Source organism: Cibotium barometz, chromosome 7, assembly GCF_041138505.1.
Source record: "Cibotium barometz isolate CiBa-2024 chromosome 7, ASM4113850v1, whole genome shotgun sequence".
Taxonomy (NCBI): domain Eukaryota; kingdom Viridiplantae; phylum Streptophyta; class Polypodiopsida; order Cyatheales; family Cibotiaceae; genus Cibotium; species Cibotium barometz.
Genome location: NC_141052.1, coordinates 60,474,399 through 60,496,805, shown reverse-complemented (window position 1 = coordinate 60,496,805; position 22,407 = coordinate 60,474,399). Strand labels below are relative to the sequence as shown.

Sequence of the window (22,407 nt, the reverse complement as noted above, 5' to 3'; positions counted from 1 at the left end):
CATGTATCACACGCAATAAAAACAACACATGCCACGTTACCGGCAAACCAAACAAATTTACGATATTTTTCGACCGCGTTACCGATCAAATGCCGCAATATGCAATCAAAGCATATGCACTAGCGAACGACACCATTTTTGCTGCATTACCAACAAGGTGCCATCCGAATCTATGGGAATAGGAATTGGATACGGACATAAATTAGCTGCGTTACCGACCATATGCCCGCATTTGATAAAGGAAAGGGAAGGTGACATCGTCATAATGATACTATGCTTGCCGCGTTACCGACTAGTACCATTACAACATGCCATACTTACCATAGGACACAACTCGGCCGTGTTACCGACCATGTGCCCCATGATAAGCACCATTCCGAAGAATGGCCTTACACACACGCGCATCTCTCGTGTGGCGGACCACCCACATCTAGCCGCGCACTGCGACTGTGGGCGGCTGCCCACACGAGTACTCACACACCCACACTACCCACATGCAGATAAGACATTACCTGTGTGTAAATAGCTGTCAAGTAATAAATCCCCAAGGGGCCCCGCGGGCTTCATATATATAGAAATATGTTGCCCGACAGGAATTCTGACGGGTTTTAATTATACCCGACGGGCCCGTCGGGTTTTTTCTGAATCCCGACGGGATTTTGGCCGGTTACCAGGTAACCAGCAACCTGCTATTTTGTGAACGTGTAATCATGTAAACATGTTATTAACATGTTCACATGTGTTATTAAGAAGAAAAAACTTGTGATCACGTGAATATTAAATCCGGGATTACCTCTCTCTCTCTCTCTCTCTCTCTCTCTCTCTCTCTCTCACACACACACACACACACACACACACACACACGTCCCTCTCTCACTCTCACATACACACATCACACACCCTCTCTCTCTCTCTCTCTCTCTCTCTCTCTCTCTCTCTCTCTCTCACCCACAACCACTGACCTGGCACGTAGGAAGGCGGCGTGGACATGCTGAGGAAAGGGTGCATACTAGCGTGGATAGGATGGGACGAGCAATATGGACGAGCATGGATGAGCATGGCTTCGATCGATGGCTCTTGCAATTTCGTGAGAGCCATCTGTTTTGGTTTTATTCTTGAAGTACCCCCCCAAACCGTCGCTTAAGCAACATCGTTTAAGCGACAATCTGCAATTTGCAAGCATTGCTCTAGCAATGTCGTGTAAGTGATGGACAAAGATGCATCCCATATGCGAGGGTTCATGCGACACTATGTTTTTAACTCGAAAAATCGTTGTTTATATGATATTCATCATTGCGTAAATGAGGCTTTTATAAAACCCATCATTTCGGGCTAGTCACGCTAGGGGGGGGGGGGCTATGTTGTAGTGACTAGACTCAATGGTTGGAGTCAACACAGATTGCTCCTAAATGCCTAGAGTAGCCATAGGTTCATGAAGAAAGCCATGAAAGCTTGTGCAAGAAACTAATAGCTCCAAGGAAGGTAAAGTATATATTATGTCAAAAAGGTACAATAGTCCTAGGATTGATGCCTTTTATAGTCTCCAAGGCCGTATATGTCCAAATCCCACATGCTAAATGTGCTCTAAGTATCCATGTGCATAGGACCATGCCCCATGTGCATAGGTACTATATAACAAGAAGCCTAAGTATTATACTAGGACTATGAATTTGTATTTAAAAAAAAGCGGATAATTCATAAAACAAACAACGTGAGTTTTTAGAGTTATAGTATTTCTTATATTGTCAATGTTGATCTAAAAGAGGCCTTGCCCTTTATGCCTATGTATATATGAAAGTGGCATGAAAGTACACCCACATAAAACAAATAATGTAAGTTTTTTTTTGGTTTTAATCCTCGTTTTTTGTTGAATTCAAAAGAGCCCTCGGTGTTTTTCTATGAAAGGAACCAATGCTCACTTAACCCAGTTTGTACATTTTAGTTGAAATTCCCGACATTAAATGATTTTTTAGTGATTTTTAAGTCTAAATCCCAGCTAAGCCTAAACATTGCCTCTGATTTTGAGGGTTGAGAAAAAAGCATTTTTTTCCAACACTGAAAGGGACCCATTTAATATGTCATGTGTCGAGATTTTTAAAAGTTATAAGGGATAACTCATAAATAAATAATCCAAGTAACAATTAGGCAAAATGCTCTATGTTGCATTCATGGAGATTCGTTACGTCGTTAACCTAGACTACGTATTGATTTTGTTTATTGAACACGTATATAGTACGTGAAGTTGGACTCAGGTACCTAGCTTTAATATATATAAAAATTTAATCTCTATCACCGACCAATAAAAATGTGTGACCGTGTAGTGTGTGTATATCACCGACCAAGAAAAATGGAATACATAATATGTGTCTATCACGGAACCTGATACACAACGCACATGCATGCATGCAGAGTGTGTAGTGACTCGGTGAGATTAGAGAATGGGACTAATAAGTCACCACCAATGATTGCTATTGGTAGTCCTCATACATTATGGTGTGTGGCTAGATTGTGGGGCATCCAACGGTGGTAGTTGAAACTACCATTTACTCCTGAAAAACATGGTTTTTTATTGGTAAGCTTCTGAGTGTGTGACAGAGAACGGGTGTGTTTGTGTGTGTGTGTGAGAGAGAGAGAGAGAGAGAGAGGGGGGGGGGGGGGGGGTATTGGCCTTCTATAAAACAGTGCTCTCCCTTCCCCTATATTCCAACTCTCTCTCCCACTCCTATAGCTGTGTTGTGTTGTGTTTTTTTCTTTTTTCCCGTCTATGGCAGCACCTCGCTCCAGCTACCCCTCTCTCTTAATTGAACAGGCCGCCGCTCGTTCAAAGTATGAATACTTGCTCCACGTCTCATCCTCTCCCACCAAACTAAATGCTGATATCGAGCTCCAGAAGCGTCCCCTCTCTCTAGAGAGTCGAATCCTTCGAATTCTTCTCTTTGCGTCTCTCCTGTTCAACGTCGCAGCTCTTGCACTCTTCTGGTCTGCTTCCTTTTCCTTTCGCGACACTCCCGACCCTACTAATTCTCTCGCCCTAACGTGGACGGTAGAAGCAGCAAGAGCAGCTGAAGCTGCTGCTCTCCACCATTGTTCGGGCAATGGCGATGTTTTTGTGGATACGCCCTCCTTTGCTGACGGCGACCAGGAAGTGCTTTGCGAATGCTATGAGTGTTTCAGAGGTGCCCAGTGTACTGAAAGAGAGCCCAACTGCACTGTCAGGTTCACAGGGTAAACATTCTTGTGTCTATCCGTCTCTCTCTAGTTTATTACTCATAATTTTCAATTTTTTTTTAAAGAATAAAAGCTTGTAATGAAAATATGATAGTAATTTTTTTAAATGTTTAAAATCAAATTATGAATTTAAATCATAATTTTAATTATAATCATAAACTTAATTATGATTATCTTATAAATTCATAATTTTAATTATAATTATAAACTTAATTATGATTATCTTACTAAATTAAATTAATTTCATTATTTCTCTTTTCTCAAATTGATAGGATAATCTATTTATCATTTAAAATCAATCAAAGTAATTTTTAACTACTTATAAATAATCCAAAAAATAACTATTATTTTGCTAACACAAAATCATAAAAATACTATTTTTTTAATCTCTAGTTTATCAAGTCTAAAGTTTAGCTTTGAATTAAGAGATTATCATTGAGAAGCATCCTTTTTCCAAGGCATCTCGACACCACTCGAGAGTGAGGTGGTAATTCCACCTGGACAACAACCAGCTCGAGAGTGGAATTGTAATAGGCAAAGGGCTTGACTCTGAATTTGAAATCCTGAAATCACCCCCAAATTTGAAATCCTCCATTCAAAACTTCCTATGTTTGGTTCCGAATTCCTATTGTGTGTGCAGCTGCAGCTGAACACACAATATCGAGTTGAGAATTAGCGCTGTAAAATTAAATTTCTGAGGTCTTGCAAACACTTGACCCTTGAAATAGACAAAACAAACAGCATATGATTACACTTGCTTATAAAGTCGTAAGGTTTTTGATTTCACGTTTGGATCTGACCTAACGGTATGGATGCAGAGGAGACCTTGCTTTACTCCATCCTTATTGGAAGCAATATCAACGTGAGCAAAGTGCAGTAGTAATTTCCGGATATTATCGCCCAAGTTATAGCATAGTGGAAGATAACTCAAATTTCAGAGTTCTACCAGCTTTGGAGAGGGAAATCAGAAAATTGCATGACCTTGTCGGAAATGCAGTAACGAAGGACAGGTATATCTTGGTGGGCACAGGGTCCATTCAATTGGTGAATGCTGCTATCTGGAGTTATACTCGAGAAAATGGGACATATCCAGCAGATGTTGTTGCAGCTGCTCCATATTACTTTGTAAGTATAATTCAAGCATTATTAGTTTTCTTTGTTTGTTAACTGCTTTGCTTATAAGATTTCCCTCTGTTTTGATCTGCTTGCAGCTTTTCCGATCTCAAACGGAGTTGTTCCAAACTATGCGCTATCAATGGGCCGGTGATGCTCGCAACTGGTCGCATGCAAATACATCCGCCATAGAAATTGTCACGGATCCCACTAATCCGGAAGGGGCTCCGACTGATGCAATTCTTCATCAGGCCTCCTTGGTTTATGATTATGCCTACTACTGGCCTCATTTTACTGCAATCACTGAGGCTTTCGATCACGAAATCATGTTATTCTCTGTCACAAAATCAATCGGTTTTGCAGGCACCCGACTTGGGTAGATAACCATATCCTTCACCTTATAACATCAGCTCGTTGGATGAAAATAAAAACAAATACATGAAATCCGGTTCTCCTCAATCTTTGCATATCGAATTCAAAAATCATAATGCTGTACTGATGCGATTTATTGAGATACGTTTGAATTCTTTGCAGATGGGCGATCGTGAAAAACAGAACCGTTTATGATTACTTGTTAAGCTATGTTTCCAGCAACGTTATCGGCATCTCCCACGAATCGCAACTAAAGGCCTCCCAAGTTCTGAGGGCAGTAAATAATGCGTATTCCAAGCAGTCTGTAGTGCCGGGCTCATTATCACCAACAGAGTATGCCGAGAAGGGCCTTGTGTTTCATTATGCATACTCACAGCTCCGACATAGGTGGGTTACAATAAGCGAAGCCCTTAACGGTACAGATCGGTTCAGTTTACAGCATTTGGACCCACAATATTGCAACTTCTTTCAGGAGGTACACAACCCATCACCAGGTGTGATTCTAATCCTCCCTATAATTTACACTGCCAGCATTAAGAAAAATACTTGATATATATATGATATCAAGCAAATATATGATCACTCTTGGTGGTGACTACTGAAGTCTATTTCATGCTTCTATTTTGTTATCACTCATTTCTCACTTCTAGCTGTGGTGACTGCTTGTATTTTGCTATCTGACTTCTAGTTGTAAAAGAAATAAGGGAAGATACCCAACGACTTTGTGCAATTACAATTAGCCCGGATGTGAAGTTGGGCTTTGAGCACTAATGACTCTACGAGAGAGAGAGAGAGAGAAAATCACAGCTCTCGACTCATGAGTGCATTTACGAGCGAAATTTCACCACAAATCGTTTTCCAAATTCACCAAGAAAATTCAATTCTTGTAGAACCGAAATTCAATTTCCCTAATATTAAAAACCCTACGCAGGATTCTCTGTACCGCTCGAGGTCTCGGCTCTCTCTCGCAGGCAGCACAATCATATTAGCATCATGATCTCTCTCTCCTGCATGCATGCCGGGTCTCTCTTAACAATAGAATCACATCATCATCTCTCTCTCTCTCCCTCTGTCTCACCGTTTACTTTCTGCAGATCTTGGTGATTGATTTCCAACAGATCTTGGCCATTGTGATAAAGGCCATCATGATCGTTGATGATGCCTCCTCGACCAAGGGAATCATCATGCACATTAGACTAGCCGGGATGCCAGAAGGAGAAGTGGTCATAATTATAGGAAATTCAGGGTTGATCAGACCCTTGGAGATGCAACCGGACTCAGATTTTGAGACAACGCTTTGTTCATGTAGGGGCGTTATAAGAGAGCTTCGCAATTGATTCTAGGCCTGAGTTGAAGAGCACCCCGCTATCTTCTTCATCCACCATGAATCGATGTTATAGGTTCAATGTCATGCACACTATCCACCATGAATTGATGTTACAGGTTCAATGTCATGCACACTACCATGAGATTGTAGTTGCTTGAATCTCCACAAGAAGAGTTGTAGGACTTTAAGGCTTGACTTAAAGAAAATTTTATAGGAATTTTTTTCAATCTTACCCACCCTCATTTTCTGCTTTCTGATTTCTCTCCTGGGTGGTTATCGTGGTTTTGCAGCTTTTGCATGGATACGATGTAACAGACCAGCCGAATATACGAATTGCTCAGTTGTTTTTGAAACGGCTAGAATTATTGTTCGTCCTGGTACCCAATTTGAATCCACTAATCAATATGTGAGATTAAGCTTGATGACACGAAATTCCAGCTTTGAAACTATGATTGGCTATCTGAGAGCCCTTGTTGTCGCTTCTTGATGAGAAGAAGAGAAACAAGCTTTGAAGAGAAAATGCCCTAGCTTCTTTCTTTTAAATAAATCAGCCATCAAACCATAGTAGATGATGGAAGCAACCTTGTATTTTCACATAATAAAAGTCCTTGAATTAGATGCTAAACTTATTGTTCTTATATGTAATTATATATTATGTTCTTTTTTTTTGGGCCAAAAGTTACACTATTATTAGCCACAAAAACAATATTTTATAAACAATCTCTAAAAGCAAGACAAATTCAAATATGCACCAAGCACTCACTAAAACTAGATCTTCATGGCATGTAAACCATTGTATATTGATAAGATCCTTCTCTTCCAAAATTTTTGCCATATTTCACATGGCCAATTTTTGCTTTAGTTTCATAGAGAACAATTTCACATAATTTCTTGAAAATGGTCAAAAAATAAGCTTAAGGGTCAATTTAATATATGATGTAAACGATTCATAATTTTGGCCTCAAGAAACATACAAGCAAGGTCTAAGACACTAACTAGGCACTCAAAGATACACCTTCGGACCTACTTATATGTGAACAAGGTCTAAAATATTAAATGAGGCACATAGAGTTTTGTCTAATCTTATAAATGGGGCTTAAAAAATAAGAAACTATACACTTAGGGATATACTTTGAGTTGATTTCATGTAAACGAGTTTACATACACCAATTCTAGTGCGTGAATAGACCCATAAATTTCTAGCTAAGATTAAATATTCCTTATTTAGTTGAATTGCGTATGAAATTGATTAATATTTTTAAATGAGCCTTAGCCCTTAGCCTTTCTTTTACTTCAATCAATATGTAACATATCACATTTCCTAAGGTCTAGTCCTTAGCTTTTATCGACCTATTAACTTTAGTTTAGCCTTGCTTTTAGTTTAATCGATATATAACATCTGCACATTTCCTAAGGTCTACTCCTTAGCTTGTATTGACCGATTAATTTTTGTTTTTCATTTCAAGATTTCACATGGGGTTAGGACCTTAGAGTAATTTTTCTTAGCTCTTAGATTATATATTTGACCTTAGTCTACGATTCTAATACCATGAAGAGATTTAAAAGGGGACATTTTAGTGTTGCGACGGTGATAAGCGACATTGTAAACTCGAACAAATGTAGGTAGCTCATCCACCTCCGTGGTTTATGATGCATAATGTGCTCTTAAAATATCTTCTATTACTTATCTCACTTGTTTTATTTGGCCACCATCTATTTTTGGTGATAAGCAGTGCTAATATGTAAGGATGTACAAACTACATCAAAAAATGTGGTCCAAAATCCCGATGTAAACTTTGTGTCTCAATCACTTACCAGTCTTCTAAGCTGTTAAGATGTCAAGCTCAACATGAGATGACACTCATGTGGCGCCTGCATGACCATTCGACATTTATATTATTGGCGGGTTTAGTAGCTGGTACCGACATATCTTCACTAGAGATTCTACAGCTAGACTACACTGACTAGTCCACATCTACCCACTCCTCTAAGTGTGTTCACGTTATGGATTGCTTGTATATACTCTATTATGTGTGTTAGTCACTTTATCTTCTTTGTAGACCTCTTTTGTTGTGTGAAGAAGAAGAAGAATTTTCAGCCCCTCACCTTGTGTGCTCTCTTCTAGGGTTTGTGTGAGTGTGTGTGTGCTTGCAAGAGCTCAAGCTCTCTTCTCCCCTGCATCCGTTCATAGTATCAGAGCCTAGTTCATGCTAAGGGCCGAACGGCAAGCAAGAGAAGCACAAGAAGTGGTACGAGAGTAAGAGCTTCATCTACTCTTCCCTCTTTGTGTTAGCTACTACACCCTTGTCGGGAGCTCTTCTGGAGGCAGCGGCAAACGAACTCCGATCGAGGAGCTTTCTTCAAGGGAGGAAAGGTACAGGGCAACTATAATGTCCTAGTCCTATTGGATAAAAGTTTTTGCACCGAAAAAGCATTTCGGGGCGCATCTCGACCTTCGTTTTTTAGTTCGCAGGCGTTCACAAGCACTGGGTAAGTTTCGATTCTCTGTAGAACTCTGTTTTTGGAATTGCAGGAAGGGCGCTTGTTTGTGTAGACATTGTGTGTGCTACAAAAAGGTCTCAAGTTGTCATTGGGTGTATGTATGCAAAGTAAGATAACATTCCCTCTTGTGCGGGTTACAAAACTGATCTCAGTTGCGCATTTATTCACAAATACCAACACAAGTATCTCTCACAGATACCAGCACAAGTATCTTTCACCACAGACAGTTGGTTAATCTTGTTTGAAAATAGAAAGAGAATAATTTGAAGAAAGTGTTTTAAATGAGGTGTTAGAGTTTAAAGGATGAATATGAAATAACAATAAGTTACATACATTCTTCGGTGTTAGAGTTTAAAGGATGAATGTGAAATAAGTTACATACATTCTTCGGTGATCAATCGAAAAACATATGTGCATCATTTGTTAGTTCACTTAAATCTTGATAGTGAATGATCTAATATGTATTTTCTTCTCCGCGTATAGAAAGTACATACCAATCATTAAACTATCTTGATCAATATATAGTAGAATATAATTAAACAATGCATAAGTATGAGTTTTGGGTTTACCTGGATTATCATAAATACCTTGATGTTGAGAATTACCCTCTTGATCGAAAGAGAAGTTGTCATCCTCATGGGGGTTGACTCGTGAAAAATAAGAATCCTTGATGAAATCTATAAGAAGTAAACCTCAAGAAAACTTTTTTTAAAGTCTCATGTTGCTTGTGTTGAAAGCCTTAATTTAATCTCTAAACAGCAACAGTAGATACCAAGCTTATACATACAATATATGTAGAAACGCAAGTCTATATACTAGTGAGGTGAAATGATCTTACGGCCTAAAAAAATGTCAACCTTGAAGTGAGAATCTAGTATGGAATTTTATCCCACACGTGAGTCCTTGTAGAGTGAAGAAAACATTTAAAACCATTGAATTCTAATAATGGGTCAAGATCGTAATAATAAGCGCTTTTTATTATATATAATAATAATAATAATAAAACCTTGAAGTTCACTACCGCCCGTCGTTTGGATCAGAAGGAAGAGAGGGAATCAAAAATACTTTCAAGCTCCTTTTTTTAATAAATAAATAAATAAATAAATAAAGAGAAAATCTTATGAAAAAAAATAAAACATAACCAATAAATAATAATAATAATAATAATAATAGTTAATAATAAACTTGTGGAAGTTTTAAACTTCAAGGCTTACAAAAGATAAGCTTTAAAGAAAACTTCTCCTACGGCTGCCAAAAAGCGCAATATTCCGGCTTCTTTTATATATATAAATAAATAAATCTTATATTATATTAAGCTTGTGAAAAAGGTTTATGAAGTCTTTATATAATATCTTTTTTTTTTAAGCTTTATATAATAAGAAAGCTTCTCTAAACTGGCAGTAGAACGACGCATGGAAGAAATCCGGCCAGCAGCGCTGAGGAAGAAAAACGCAGCCAGCGCAAGCTTGAAAGGAGGGAGGAGAAAGTGACGTTGCGGCCATCGCCGAATCGTGGAGGGAAGAGAGAAAGAAAGAAAGAAAGCCATCGTCGCCACTCCCGTTGAATTGGAGAGAGAGAAAATGAAATCAATTAGAAGTATATGTATATATATATATATATATATTATTCTTGGCTCTTCAATAGAAAGTAAATCACTAACGCAACGCAGTATTATTTTGGAGAAGAAGAGGAGAAATTTTAAGAGCCCTCCAATATAGAAATTCTGAGATGAGCTTAGCAATACTGAGAATAGACAGTAATTTCCTTAGAAAGCTGATTTCATCCATAAGGATAGATTATGGAGAGGAATTGAATTGAGAAAGGTGGTTTTGGGAGAAGAATGGTGGTTTTCCTCAAAAGGGTAGCTTTCTTGGTTTCTAAGAGTTGATCAAAATCTAATTCTAATGGTCCACAAAATTCACATAACCATACCTTCTTTTGCCCACCATACCTTCTTTTGCCCAAAGGTTTTCATACCTTCTCTTCTTTACCTCTTGGATTTCTTTTGCCCAAAGGTTTTCCATACCTTCTCTTCTTTACCTCTTGGATTTTTGGATGAATTGTGTCCTTATCCAAAGCCAAGCCTTGCACTCTTGCTGCACATTCTACTATTCTACTCTTCAAGTGCAAGTATTTTTGAATTTGTTGAAAAGCCTTCAAATTTCTCCAAGCCAATAATCTTTGAGTAAAAATCAATTTCTTGATTTTTCTTCAACTCTCCATGACCCAAATTCAATTTTTGAATTTACCTTGGTCTGATACCACTCTTACAGGACCATGGTACATGGAGATTAGATTATTCCATAAATTAAATAATAAAAGAAATTAACCATAACATCATAGCATAAATCAAAGAACATAAGAATCAAAGAACACAAGACTGGGTGCAATCTCCTCCCTGACGTGTGTGGCTCCACTCCCACACGCGGTATTTCAATCATATTAATAAATTTAGCCCTTGGAGCCATAAATAGCATACCTTTTCCAAAATTGGTCTTTTTACAAAATTGAACCTTAGTCCAATGCTTTTTAAAGCATCTCATCAAAAATAAACCTTGCCCAATATATGTACATGGGCCAAACCATACAAAATTAAATATTTAGCACACATGTGCTTATCTAGATAATCTCGTCCAATGTCCATCTTGGTTGTCTCGAACTCATGATCTATACTCAACATAATCCACAATGTTAGATCACAATTACTTTGGAATCACTCACAAAAATAATTATAACAAATGGAAATCAGATTACCATGCTTCACACATGAATCATGCATCACACATAATTAATTGGATTCACTCCTATGATAAAATGTTCTGAAAAATCTCACTCCCGTTGATAAGAAGCTTGACAAGAATAACTTCCATACTTGGAGGTTTAGATTGACCAATTTTCTGATGGAAAAAGGTTATTGATTGGGACTACAATGAAGGTGAACATGAGGAGGTACCGGAGATATCGGAGATTAATCCAACTGTTGCAGCTATAAAAGAGTTTAAGGATTGAAATCAAGGAGCAAGGAAAGTAATGTATTTGCTTTCTATCAGCATACAGGACATTATGATTGGGCATATATAGGATGCCAAGTCAGCTAAGGAGTCATGGGACACCTCGGTGAAGCTGTATGAAACCAACACCAAGGCACAAAAAATTCAATTGAAGAATCAGCTTCATACTGTGGAGAAGAAGAATATGTATGTGAATGATTATACTTTGAAGATCAAGGGTATTATGGAATCCCTTGCAGCATTAATTGGTGTTTTTGTTGATGATGATGATAAGGTGGAAGTGTGTCTGCGTGGTCTCGGGCCACAATACAAGGCGTTCAAGATGTCTATTCAAACTCGAGAGAACATTCCCAACTTCACAGATTTTGTGTCAATGCTGATCATTAAAGAGAAGAACTTGGGTGAAGATCAACAGTCTTCACAAAATAGAAACAGTTCAAAGCAGCAGGCCTTCTACTACACAAATGCAGGTAGAGGATACAGTCTTCACAAAATAGAAACAGTTCAGAGCAGCAGGCCTTCTACTAGATAAGTGCAGGTAGAGGATGAGGTAGAGGTCGTGGGTGTGGCCAAGGTGGTGGCCGAACAGGTAATCAGAATTATGGTCAACAGCAATAGCAACAGTCCCAGGATTTACAACAACAACATACAGGTGGAAGAGGCCAGTTTAGAGGCGAGGGGAGTTAACAAGGTAGTGGTAATTAGCAAAGGCAGCATAATGATACATGAGGCTGTTTTTACTATGGTAAGCCTGGGCATGTGCAAGCAGATTGCTACTATAAGAAGCAGAGTGACATGCGAAATGGAAACGTGCAACAAAACAACTATGCATCCTCTAGTAGAAACAATGAGGATAATGAGAGGTTGTTTGTTATGCAACATGTGGTCAATGTTGTGTCTGGAAATGATGTAACAGCATGTAAAGATGATGTATGGTATGTTGATTCAGGTGCTTCAAACCACACGACAAGTCATGGTGAGTGATTCTAGGAAATGAAGAGTCTTGAAAGACTAGGTTTTGTCGAAACAGGACATGACGCCGCTCATCCGATTGCTCATGTTAGAGATGTGCCATTGTCTATGCAGGATGATAAAGTGAAGTACCTTGCAGATGTACTTCATACTCTAAACATTACAAAGAATCTGGTTTTTGTTGGCCAGATGATTGAGCAGGGTTTGCAGGTTAGATTTAATCCTGATGGCTGTTATCTAGAAGACTTCAAAGATAAGTGCACAAAAGGCAACAGAGTGGGCAGAATGTTTTGTATTGAATGTAAATATGTCTGAAGTAAGTGCTACAATGTAAATATGTTTTGTATTGAATGTAAATATGTCTGAAGTAAGTGCTACAATGTAAATATGTTTTGTATTGAATGTAAATATGTCTGAAGTAAGTGCTACAATGTTTGCAAATGATTCAAGAGTTATTGCAAATACAGGCATTTGGCATAAGAGAATTAGGCATATAAATGTGCAAAGAATAAAGTCTATGCAGACTAAACAAATTGTGACAAGACTATTTGGAAAGCAAACAAAACATGTATTTTCACATGATAGAAATGTGAGCAGGAATGTGCTAGATGTAGCGCATTCAGATGTATGGGGTCCTGCGAAGACTATGTCTATGGGTGGCTGTAGGTGCTACTACGTAACATTCATTGATGACCACACGAGGAAAGTGTGGGTGTACTTCATGATGAAGGAGAAGAGTGAAGTGTTCACTCATTTTCAAAATTTCAGATTTATGGCTAAAAAATAGTCAGGAAAGCATGTGAAGTGCCTAAGGTCAGATGGAGGAAGAGAATACGTCTCCAATGAGTTCTCTAAATTCTTGCAAAAGAATGGCATTCAGAGACGATTTACATGTAGATACACTCCGCAACAAAATGGAGTTGTTGAGAGCGGAAAAATAAACACATTGCAGAGATAGCACGAGCATTGATGTGGCTGAGAAGAATATGCCACATAGCTATTGGGTTGAGGGTGTGTCTACAACAATTTATATCATGAATAGGACTCCTACTGAAACCATACATGATGTAATGCTAGAGGAGAATTTTACTCGCAAGAAACTTGATTTGTCTCACTTGAAAGTTTTTGTATGTATTGCATATATGCATGTGCCATATGAGTTACGTACCAAGCTGGATCCAAAAGCAGAAAAATGTGTGTTTATTGGGTATTCCCTTGAGCGAAAGGGATATAGATGTTATAATCCTGCTATACACATGAATTGAGGGTAATCAGGGATGTTGTATTTGATGAGATGAGTAGCTAGTATGCTACTGAAAAGCATGCTGTTGGGGCTGATGTAAGTGGAAATGTGGTTGCACATAATGCAAGTCAGCAATAACAATCATTGACTGGACGAGGAGAGTCCTTATCGAGTGGTTCTGTTGTTGATAGACTATGGAGTGGTAGGTTGTGTCATAATACCAGTCCTGAAAATATAGTTGGTACATCACATAAAGGCAAAGAGAAAGTGGTTGAGCCCTTTGGTGTGCGTGACATTTCTTCAAGGCATTCTTTTGTTGATGGATATTCTAGTGACTCGGAGATGAGCCTTGATGAGGAGGTTGGGATTCCAACAAGGAGGACACCTAGTGTGAAGAAGGCTATGGAAGCCATGAATGCAAAGTTACGAAGATCTAGAAGAGTCAAAAATCTTGTGCAAAGGTTGACTTATGATGGTTATGTGGCACATCACTATGCGTATATGGCAAAAGTTGTGCTGGTTGTAGAACCCACGTTTTGATGAGGCTATTGGAAATGTGTGTTGGAAGAAAGCTATGGATGAGAAGATGGATGCATTGTATAGAAATGAGACTTGGGATTTGGTACCATTGCCTGAAGGCAAGAAATCTATTGGCTGTAATTGGGTGTATAAGGTGAAACATAATAGTGATGGTAGCATAAGAAGGTACAAGGCTAGATTGGTAGCCAAATGATATCGGCAGACACATGGGATTGATTATGAGAAGACATTTGCCCCAGTTGCAAAGATGGCAACTGTGAGAGTTGTGATTGCGGTGGCTTTAGCTAAAGGCTCGTTTTTACATCAGCAAATGGATGTCAAAAATGTGTTCTTGCATGGTGACTTACAAGAACAGGTGTATATGTATCAGCCACGAGGTTTTAAGGATACAAGTCACCCAGACTATGTGTGTAAGCTTCGTAAGGCCTTGTATGGGCTAAAGCAAGCTCCACGAGCATGGCATGACAAGATTGTTGAGTATCTTGTCACTATTGGTTTTCATATGGCAGATGCAGATCACTCTTATATGTGCACAAGAGTGATAAGGGTATTGTGATCATCACCATTTATGTAGATGATATTATTGTTGGGGGTGACAACTTGGAAGAGATTGAGCATGTGAAAAGTCTTCTAAAAAAGAAAATTGAGATGAAGGATTTGGGAGATCTACACTATTTTTTGGGAATTGAGGTCATTCGCACACCTGAGAGTATTTGGATGTCACAGAGACAGTATGCATTGGACACGTTGTCCAAGTATGGGATAAGCCAATCTCGATGCCATTAGATCAAAATGGCAAGCTTCGTGCGGATGCAGGTTATGTGTTGGAGGATCTCACTATGTACAAGAAGGCTGTGGGGAGTTTGATCTATGTCACGATCAGCAGGCCAGATTTAAGCTACACTGTTAGCTTTAGAGAGCTAGTTTATGCAGGTTCCGTGTAAACCACATCTTGACAATGTGCGACGCACACTTTAGTACTTGAGGGCCACTATTTATTATACATTGTTTTATGCAGCAGGTGTACCATTAGAGCTATATGGGTACACAGATGTGGTTCCGTGTAAACCACATCTTGACAATGTGCGACGCACACTTCAGTACTTGAGGGCCACTATTTATTATACATTGTTTTATGCAGCAGGTGTACCATTAGAGCTATATGGATACACAGATGTAGATTGGGCAGGTAGCATATTAGACAGGAGATCTACCAGTGGATTTATGTTTTCATTGGGGAGTGTTGTTGTTGTGACATGGAGCAACAAGAAGCAGCCCACAGTTGCCTTGTCAAGTACAGAGGCATTGCGGTGGCAGCATGTGAGGTAGCTTGGTTACGCAAGCTACTTTGCTGATTTGGGGTTGCATGTGAAGAGAAAGGTTGTCAAATATTGTGAGAATCTTAGCATTATACACTTGGCTCGGAACCCAGCTTTTCATGTGCAGATGAAACACATTGAGGTGCATTACCACTTCATCAGAGAGAGAGAGTCTTGGCATGCGACATTGACTTGGCCTATGTCAGCACACAGGATTAGGTTGCTGACATCTTCACGAAGGCCTTGGGAGCTGAGATATTGATGTTGATCGTTTGGCAAGGATGGATCTTATTGAAGATGAGATCGAACCCTAACCAATCCGTCACTGTACGTTCTAAATTGATGACATTTCTATCATCTCATATGCATGATTTATTTTTGAATATATTTCATTGTTGTAAATGCATGTAGTGGGATTGTGTAATGATGTATACTGTAATGTACTGTGAGATGGTTTAAAGAAAATAGTTTTTAATTTTGTAAAGGAATTCAGTTTTTCTTCAATTTTTCTCTGCCATGCGTGTATTAATCCGTGTATAGTGGCGTGTATTAATCCGTGTATAATAGCGTGTATTAATTCGTGAATATTACCGTGTATAGATGCGTGTATTATTGCGTGTATATAAACGCGTTTATACATGCGTTGATAAATGCAAATATACACGCAGACTTAAATGCTAAAATACACGCGCCCGATTCTATTCAAATACAAGCGCGACCATACACGCGTTCGTAATTTATCGCGTGTATGAAACGCGTGTATGGCAGCATTGTCTTGTAGTGTATATTATCTCAAGTTCTCCAACATCGCTCCATGAAGGAAATTTCTAACAGTTTTCCACTATGGAATCAGAAAAGTCTAATAGAGGGCATACGAAATACACTTTGAAGCAGTGAAAGTGCCTAGAAACTATGAGGAGCTATTTCTTAAAAGGTCTATTCCAATGATTTTTATGAATGTTGCTGGCACAAATACATCCTCTCTTAACAATACAGATGCTTCAAGGCATTTGAACATACACAAGCATAATTGGTATGCAACTAGAGAGCATTTGCAAACCTCTCCATTTTGTGCAACATTGTTTCATGCTACATTATAATTAGGTAATACCCTTTGGTATTCACTTACAACGTCATTGGGTTTGTTCTGATGGTGTTTCGTCTCAATTCAAATAAAAAAGGCCTTTCTACTTTGTTTCCAGATACACTACCATCACAGGGTTGAAAATGGCTTGGAATCTCTTTGGCTCTAGTAATGGAAAGGGAGAGCACGACAGTGTAGGGGTTGTAGTAAAGAGAGCACTAACTCATGAACAACTCAAGCCTACTGGTGCTAAGCTCTAATGTATATTAATTTCTTAAAGTTTTTGCAAGAAACGCTCACCACACTGGAGATGAGTCCACATATGCATCACAAGCTCGGTACATTACTAGAGTCTTTTGGGAGATAAAGTTGGGTGATATCGATAGAGATGAGGCATGGAATGTCAAGGATGTAACAAACACAAGATCCCTACATTCAGTCTCTCTGCATACTCTCAGCACGATCCAACAACATTGAGAGTGCATCAGATATCATGTTACTGTAGTAATCGTATGGAACACGTATGGCATAGATGTAGCAATCAGTCTCATATTCATAGCTGGGACTACATTGCTCTAGAACCATTGGTAGATGGCACTGAAGAAGACAATGTTGACAATGATGTTAACATCGCAAACATTGAGGAGGCCACCTACTACAAAGGGCACCATGATACCCTTAGTAATGTCCTTGTAGAAGACAATTTCATAATGACAACTAAAAAAGGAAATCCAGAGAATGTGGACTTTTATATCTTGAAATGCACAAAGGAGAAAGAGCTCTACAAGAGACCTACAAAGGATGGATGGGGGAATTCCACTGCACGAAATTTATTGTGAAGGGTTCTTCTATGCACCTAAGACGAGAAAACCTACAAGTTGTGGGATGACAAGTCGGAGACCTTGATATCGATGCATCTTGTACAAGCAATCAAATTTTCAATGGACCCACACCCAGTCAACAAAAATCTATTTGTCCTATTCTCTAAGGTACATGAAGCTGTCTACAATAGTATGCCATTAAATTTTTTGCATACTTGTTAGATACAAACCTATGTTAAACAGTATGCCATCCAATTATGTGTATACTTGACATGTTTCTAATGAAAAATAAAGAGACAACAATATTCAATATCAATGGAATTTCAGCTGATGTATTCATATATTCCAGAAAAATACATGTTTGTCACTCTGTGTATATATACATGGGCTAATTTCAAGGGCAACAGCAGCGAGGTGTCTGTCTCATGAATGTGAACGTGAATGTGAATGTGTCTGTGATTGGGTTGGCCTTGGATTAAGGCTCTCTTCCTCTCTTGACATTTCTGCACACAATCTTTCCTCTACTTGCCTACTAGCCTCCTATTCTTGTCTCTGGGCCTCCAACTCTTGATTAGAAAAACTTGTGTGTGTGTGTGTGTGGTGTGTGTGTGTGTGTGTGTGTGTGTGCACATGAAATGCATACATACATATATGTATGTCACACACTCACACACATATAATTGTGTGTGTGTGTGTGATGTATGTCACACACACACCTGTGAATACACACACACACTCATATGTATGTGTGTATATGTATGTATGTCACACACACAAACACATGATACATATGTATGTGTGTCACACACACACACATATGTATACTTATGTATATATGTATGTATGTCACACACACACACACACACACACTCTTATGTATATGTGTGTTTGTATGTACGCTTATGTGAGTGGTATGTGACATGCATGCATACATGTATGTATGTATGTACATCACACATATATGCATGCGTACATACATGTATGTATGCTTGCATGTATGTCACACACACATAGGCATACATACACACATAACAAATCATACAATTATGAATTTTCAAGTGGAACTTTTCCATAATTTATCAAAATTATTTTAAACATGGACTCATAAAATCCCTTTTAACATATAACCATAACTAACATCGAAACTCTCGCGGAAGGACACAAACAAGAGCAAAGAGAAAGGATTGTGAAATGCAATGTGAATTGTCGTATTGAGCAAAGACAAAGGATTGTGAAATGCAATGTGAATTGTCGTATTGAGCAAAGAGAAATTTAAAAAAATTGTGAAGTGCAATGTGACTTGTCGCATTGAGAAGACGTCGAGGAATTACCACAAGGGGCTGGAGCAAAAGAGAGAATGTGCCCAGATCCAAACTGATGTTCCTTTGTAAATGTCGCTTGGGGCTTACTACGTATAGTTGGAAACAGGAAACAAATTACGTGCAAAAGACTGCAAGGGCACGATCATGAGAACCAGGGAGAGCGAGTGAATGCATCGGGGATTCGGGGTGCTTGGATGGTAGTAAAGATGGGGCGCTCCACCGGCGACCCGGCGCCTGCAGGGCTGTTTGCGTTTTCGGCGACGTGCTTCGTGTTGTCGTGCTACACGGCGGGCGCGCCGGGCATCCATCGTCCGCCCAGTGATCCGGTGAACATGGTGACTGGAATGGCGCTCTTCCACGGCGGGCTCCTACAAATCCTGGTCGGAATTTGGGAGATGTACAGGGGAAACTCCATGTCCGCCACCGTCTTCACGTCCTACGGCGCATACTGGCTGTCGTATGCTGCCATCCTCATCCCCTGGTTCGGCGTGTGTGCCGCCTACGAGGACGTTCCCGCGCAGACATTCTCCAACGCCGTTGGCATCAACCTCATGGGCTGGACCATCTGGACCCTCATTCTCCTCATCGCTAGCCTGCGCTCGCCCTTGGGCATCATCCTCCTCTTCGTGTCCGCCTTCCTCACCTTCCTCCTCTTGGCCACCTCAGCCTTACTGGGCGCCGCCCAAAACGTCACCCTCTATCGCTCCGCTGGCTTCTCCGGCATCCTCACCGCCATCGTCGCCTGCTGCAACGCTCTTGACGGCCTTCTGGCTAGCATGGGCCCCCTTCCATGGTGGACGTCCAAGTCGGCTAAGGACCAAGGTGAAGACAATAGCTGTGAAACAAACGTCGGCGCAGATGTTTCTATAGTTAGCGGGACGATTGAAAGCCCAGTTTGATGTATATCTGTAGTTAGCGGATAGATTAGACATCAGCTTGATGGCTATCTCTGCTAATAACGCAGCAGCAATATGGATTCTTATTGTAAATAAAGTTGTAAGGTCGACACTGCAGCTCCTTGAGCTGCTGGCTGTGAGCTATTGCCCCAAACCAATGTTGATTATTAATGCCAGCACGACCTATTGCATTACGTGGCTGTTGCGACTCCAAAGATTATCGGGCATAGGCACATACAGCATACACCAAAGTTTACCGTCACGGTCGTTGACTAACTCTGCTCACAAATTGACCACGGATGGACCAGGTTTTTCTCAATGCATTTACCAGGGTTTTTTCACAAATTGACCAAGATTTTTCTCCATGCATTGACCAGGGTTTTTCTCCATGCATTAATGCACAATGTTAGTACTAGTGAACAAAATGGGCCCATAGCAAGTTGTCCTAGCGAACAAAAGTACTTTCTTCACAATTTGATCTACTTATAAATACATCTTGAGGATAAATTTTTCCCTTCTATTTGGAGAAGGCTATTTGGTCTTTGCCTTTTAGCCAAACTATGTGAGGAGTGGGTTTTTTTTTGGGCCAGTCAAACTAATCGTCAACTTTGCTCATCTCTCCCATTGGTGTAGCAGTGGGATTTTTTTTTGGGGGGGGGGGGGATCAACTTTGCTCATTTTCCATTTCTATAGGAGAGTGTTGTTTTTTGCCAAATATGTTGTCATATGCTTTTTATGGCCTATTAAAAGTGTGCAGCACTATCAGAGACTAGACTAGACCAATAGCAACAAAAATTAGCACGAATTTACTCTAAGAGACCCAGTAAAGGTTATGGGTAATTGTTATTTTTCATGCGACCTTCGCTGCTGTTTTTGCTTCTAAAGTGCGGCACCGCAACACTTTAGCAGCAAAGATAGCAACTAAAAATCTAAGAATTCAAAAATTCAAGTTTTTCATATATGCAAAAAAGAAGACGAAAGAACCCAATTACATGATGAAACATGAACAACAACACAAAGGTATAAAATAAATATGATTGATAAATCAAATCCATGAGATTAGGTTTAAAGCAATTCTCTTCATCATTTCCATCTTTGCAACAAATCTATACATCCCATTCTATCTATATTAACATTTGGTAAATCATTGATATCTATATCTATAAAAAGCTATATTTTGCTACTAGATGATGCAGTGTATGCTTCATCATTAGTATTAGTACTACAAGTTTATTCATGCTCCACTATGGTTTTGTTAAGACCTTTAAGACACTTGGAGAAGAAATTCTAATTCTCAAACACAAAAATTAGAGCATAACATATACTTTGCACAAATTAAAAGTGTAAACCTTAATAAACAAGAGAGCTTAGATCCGGATAAGAAAGAGATCACCATTTACATAAGATCAGATTGAATCTCGTCTTGATGAGTGTGGTCCCTTGTACCACTCACCCATAATTATATGTTTTAAAAGCTTGCTTTTTAAAAAGACAACTCCAAAAATAAAACATAAGTGTTTTTTTTACGTTTTTGAGCATAAAAGCTCTTACAGAAAATATAGCAAGCTATAAATATAAAGTCTTGGGCCTACCAAAAGTATAAAATACTAATTAGTATGTATAAAGATTTGAAGCCTTAGCCTTATAAAAGTATTAATGCCAAAATATAAAACCATAATAGGTGTTCACATGTCTTCCAAAATATAAAACCATAATAGGTGTTCACATGTCTTCCAAAATATCTCATAGTGGTCCAACACATGTTCCACACACGCGATTAACACATAATCTACCTGTAGACATCCAAAATATTAGTCAGTATGTAAAACCATAATAGGTGTTCACATGTCTTCCAAAATATCTCATAGTGGTCCAACACATGTTCCACACGCGATTGACACATAATCTACCCGTACACACAATTGCACACAGTCGATTAAACACATTAATCCTGACTATATCATACTATTGCACACAACTGATTAAACACATCAATTCTGAAAATTTATATAAATAAAAAGCACATCCAAAATGAAATGTCCTCGAGATAAAATAATGGGTGTCCCCATAGAGGCTATGACTAACAAGTTTTTATTAGCCTGGTTAGCCTAGTATGAGCAGCCCTACACACGGTCACTTTTTACGTTGTGCTCTGATAGGGATTTTTTCTCGGTGTGAGCACACTCTTTTGTGTTAGCTACATCAACCCTAGGGCTAGGGCTTCTATTAGTACTCTTGAATTCCATTCATTTCTTATCAAATGTTTAGGAGGTTAAAGCTTAATTAAACTCTCACTTGCTCATCTCTAAAGGTTTTCTTTTTTTGTGTTCTCACATTGCTTGCTTCATTAGGAGATTAGGGGGTAGCATTAGCAACAAGCAAGAGAGAGAGCATGAAATCTGTGTAAGGTGAGAAAGAAGTGTGAAGCCTTTCATCTCAATAGGAAAAGAAAACAGAGACGGATATTTGCAAACAAAGGCACTTGTGGATGAGTTATTAGTGCTAATATGTGGGCACGACGGTTTTGGACAGCTATCTTTGGGTGGCTGTTTTACATTTGGCATCTACAGCAACGTAAAAAGCAAAGGGAGCCGGAAAGTACCCACTGTGACAAGGCAAAAACACTAATCAGCACCATCTCCTGCACTCCTAGCAGA

General features: G+C 39.1%; 2 protein-coding genes across 3 annotated transcripts; both read left to right on the top strand.

The window, feature by feature from the left end:
* Positions 1-2,727: 2,727 nt before the first annotated feature.
* Positions 2,728-6,665, top strand: LOC147637276 (alliin lyase-like). Of its 2 annotated transcripts, none has more exons than XM_086799914.1 (5): positions 2,728-3,225; positions 4,047-4,353; positions 4,440-4,717; positions 4,876-5,207; positions 6,331-6,665. In XM_086799914.1, the coding sequence occupies exons 1-5, from the start codon at positions 2,765-2,767 to the stop codon at positions 6,525-6,527; spliced, it is 1,575 nt and encodes a 524-aa protein (XP_086656040.1). In that variant the 5' UTR covers positions 2,728-2,764; the 3' UTR covers positions 6,528-6,665. The 2 variants fall into 2 exon arrangements, with proteins under 2 accessions (XP_086656040.1, XP_086656041.1); XM_086799915.1 differs by lacking the exon at positions 6,331-6,665 and adding an exon at positions 5,808-6,301.
* Positions 6,666-19,060: 12,395 nt separating this feature from the next.
* On the top strand, positions 19,061-19,753 carry LOC147637275 (accumulation of dyads protein 2-like). The gene has a single exon (XM_086801032.1). The coding sequence runs from the start codon at positions 19,061-19,063 to the stop codon at positions 19,751-19,753; it is 693 nt and encodes a 230-aa protein (XP_086657158.1).
* The last annotated feature ends 2,654 nt before the right edge of the window (positions 19,754-22,407 follow it).

Excerpts from the sequence above, each read along its gene's own strand:
- LOC147637275 (XM_086801032.1), top strand. The coding sequence starts at position 19,061 with ATGGGGCGCTCCACCGGCGACCCGGCGCCTGCAGGGCTGTTTGCGTTT.
- LOC147637276 (XM_086799914.1), top strand. The coding sequence starts at position 2,765 with ATGGCAGCACCTCGCTCCAGCTACCCCTCTCTCTTAATTGAACAGGCC. Across the intron at positions 3,226-4,046 it reads TGCACTGTCAGGTTCACAGG|AGGAGACCTTGCTTTACTCC; the intron begins GTAAACATTCTT and ends GTATGGATGCAG. Across the intron at positions 4,718-4,875 it reads TTTGCAGGCACCCGACTTGG|ATGGGCGATCGTGAAAAACA; the intron begins GTAGATAACCAT and ends AATTCTTTGCAG.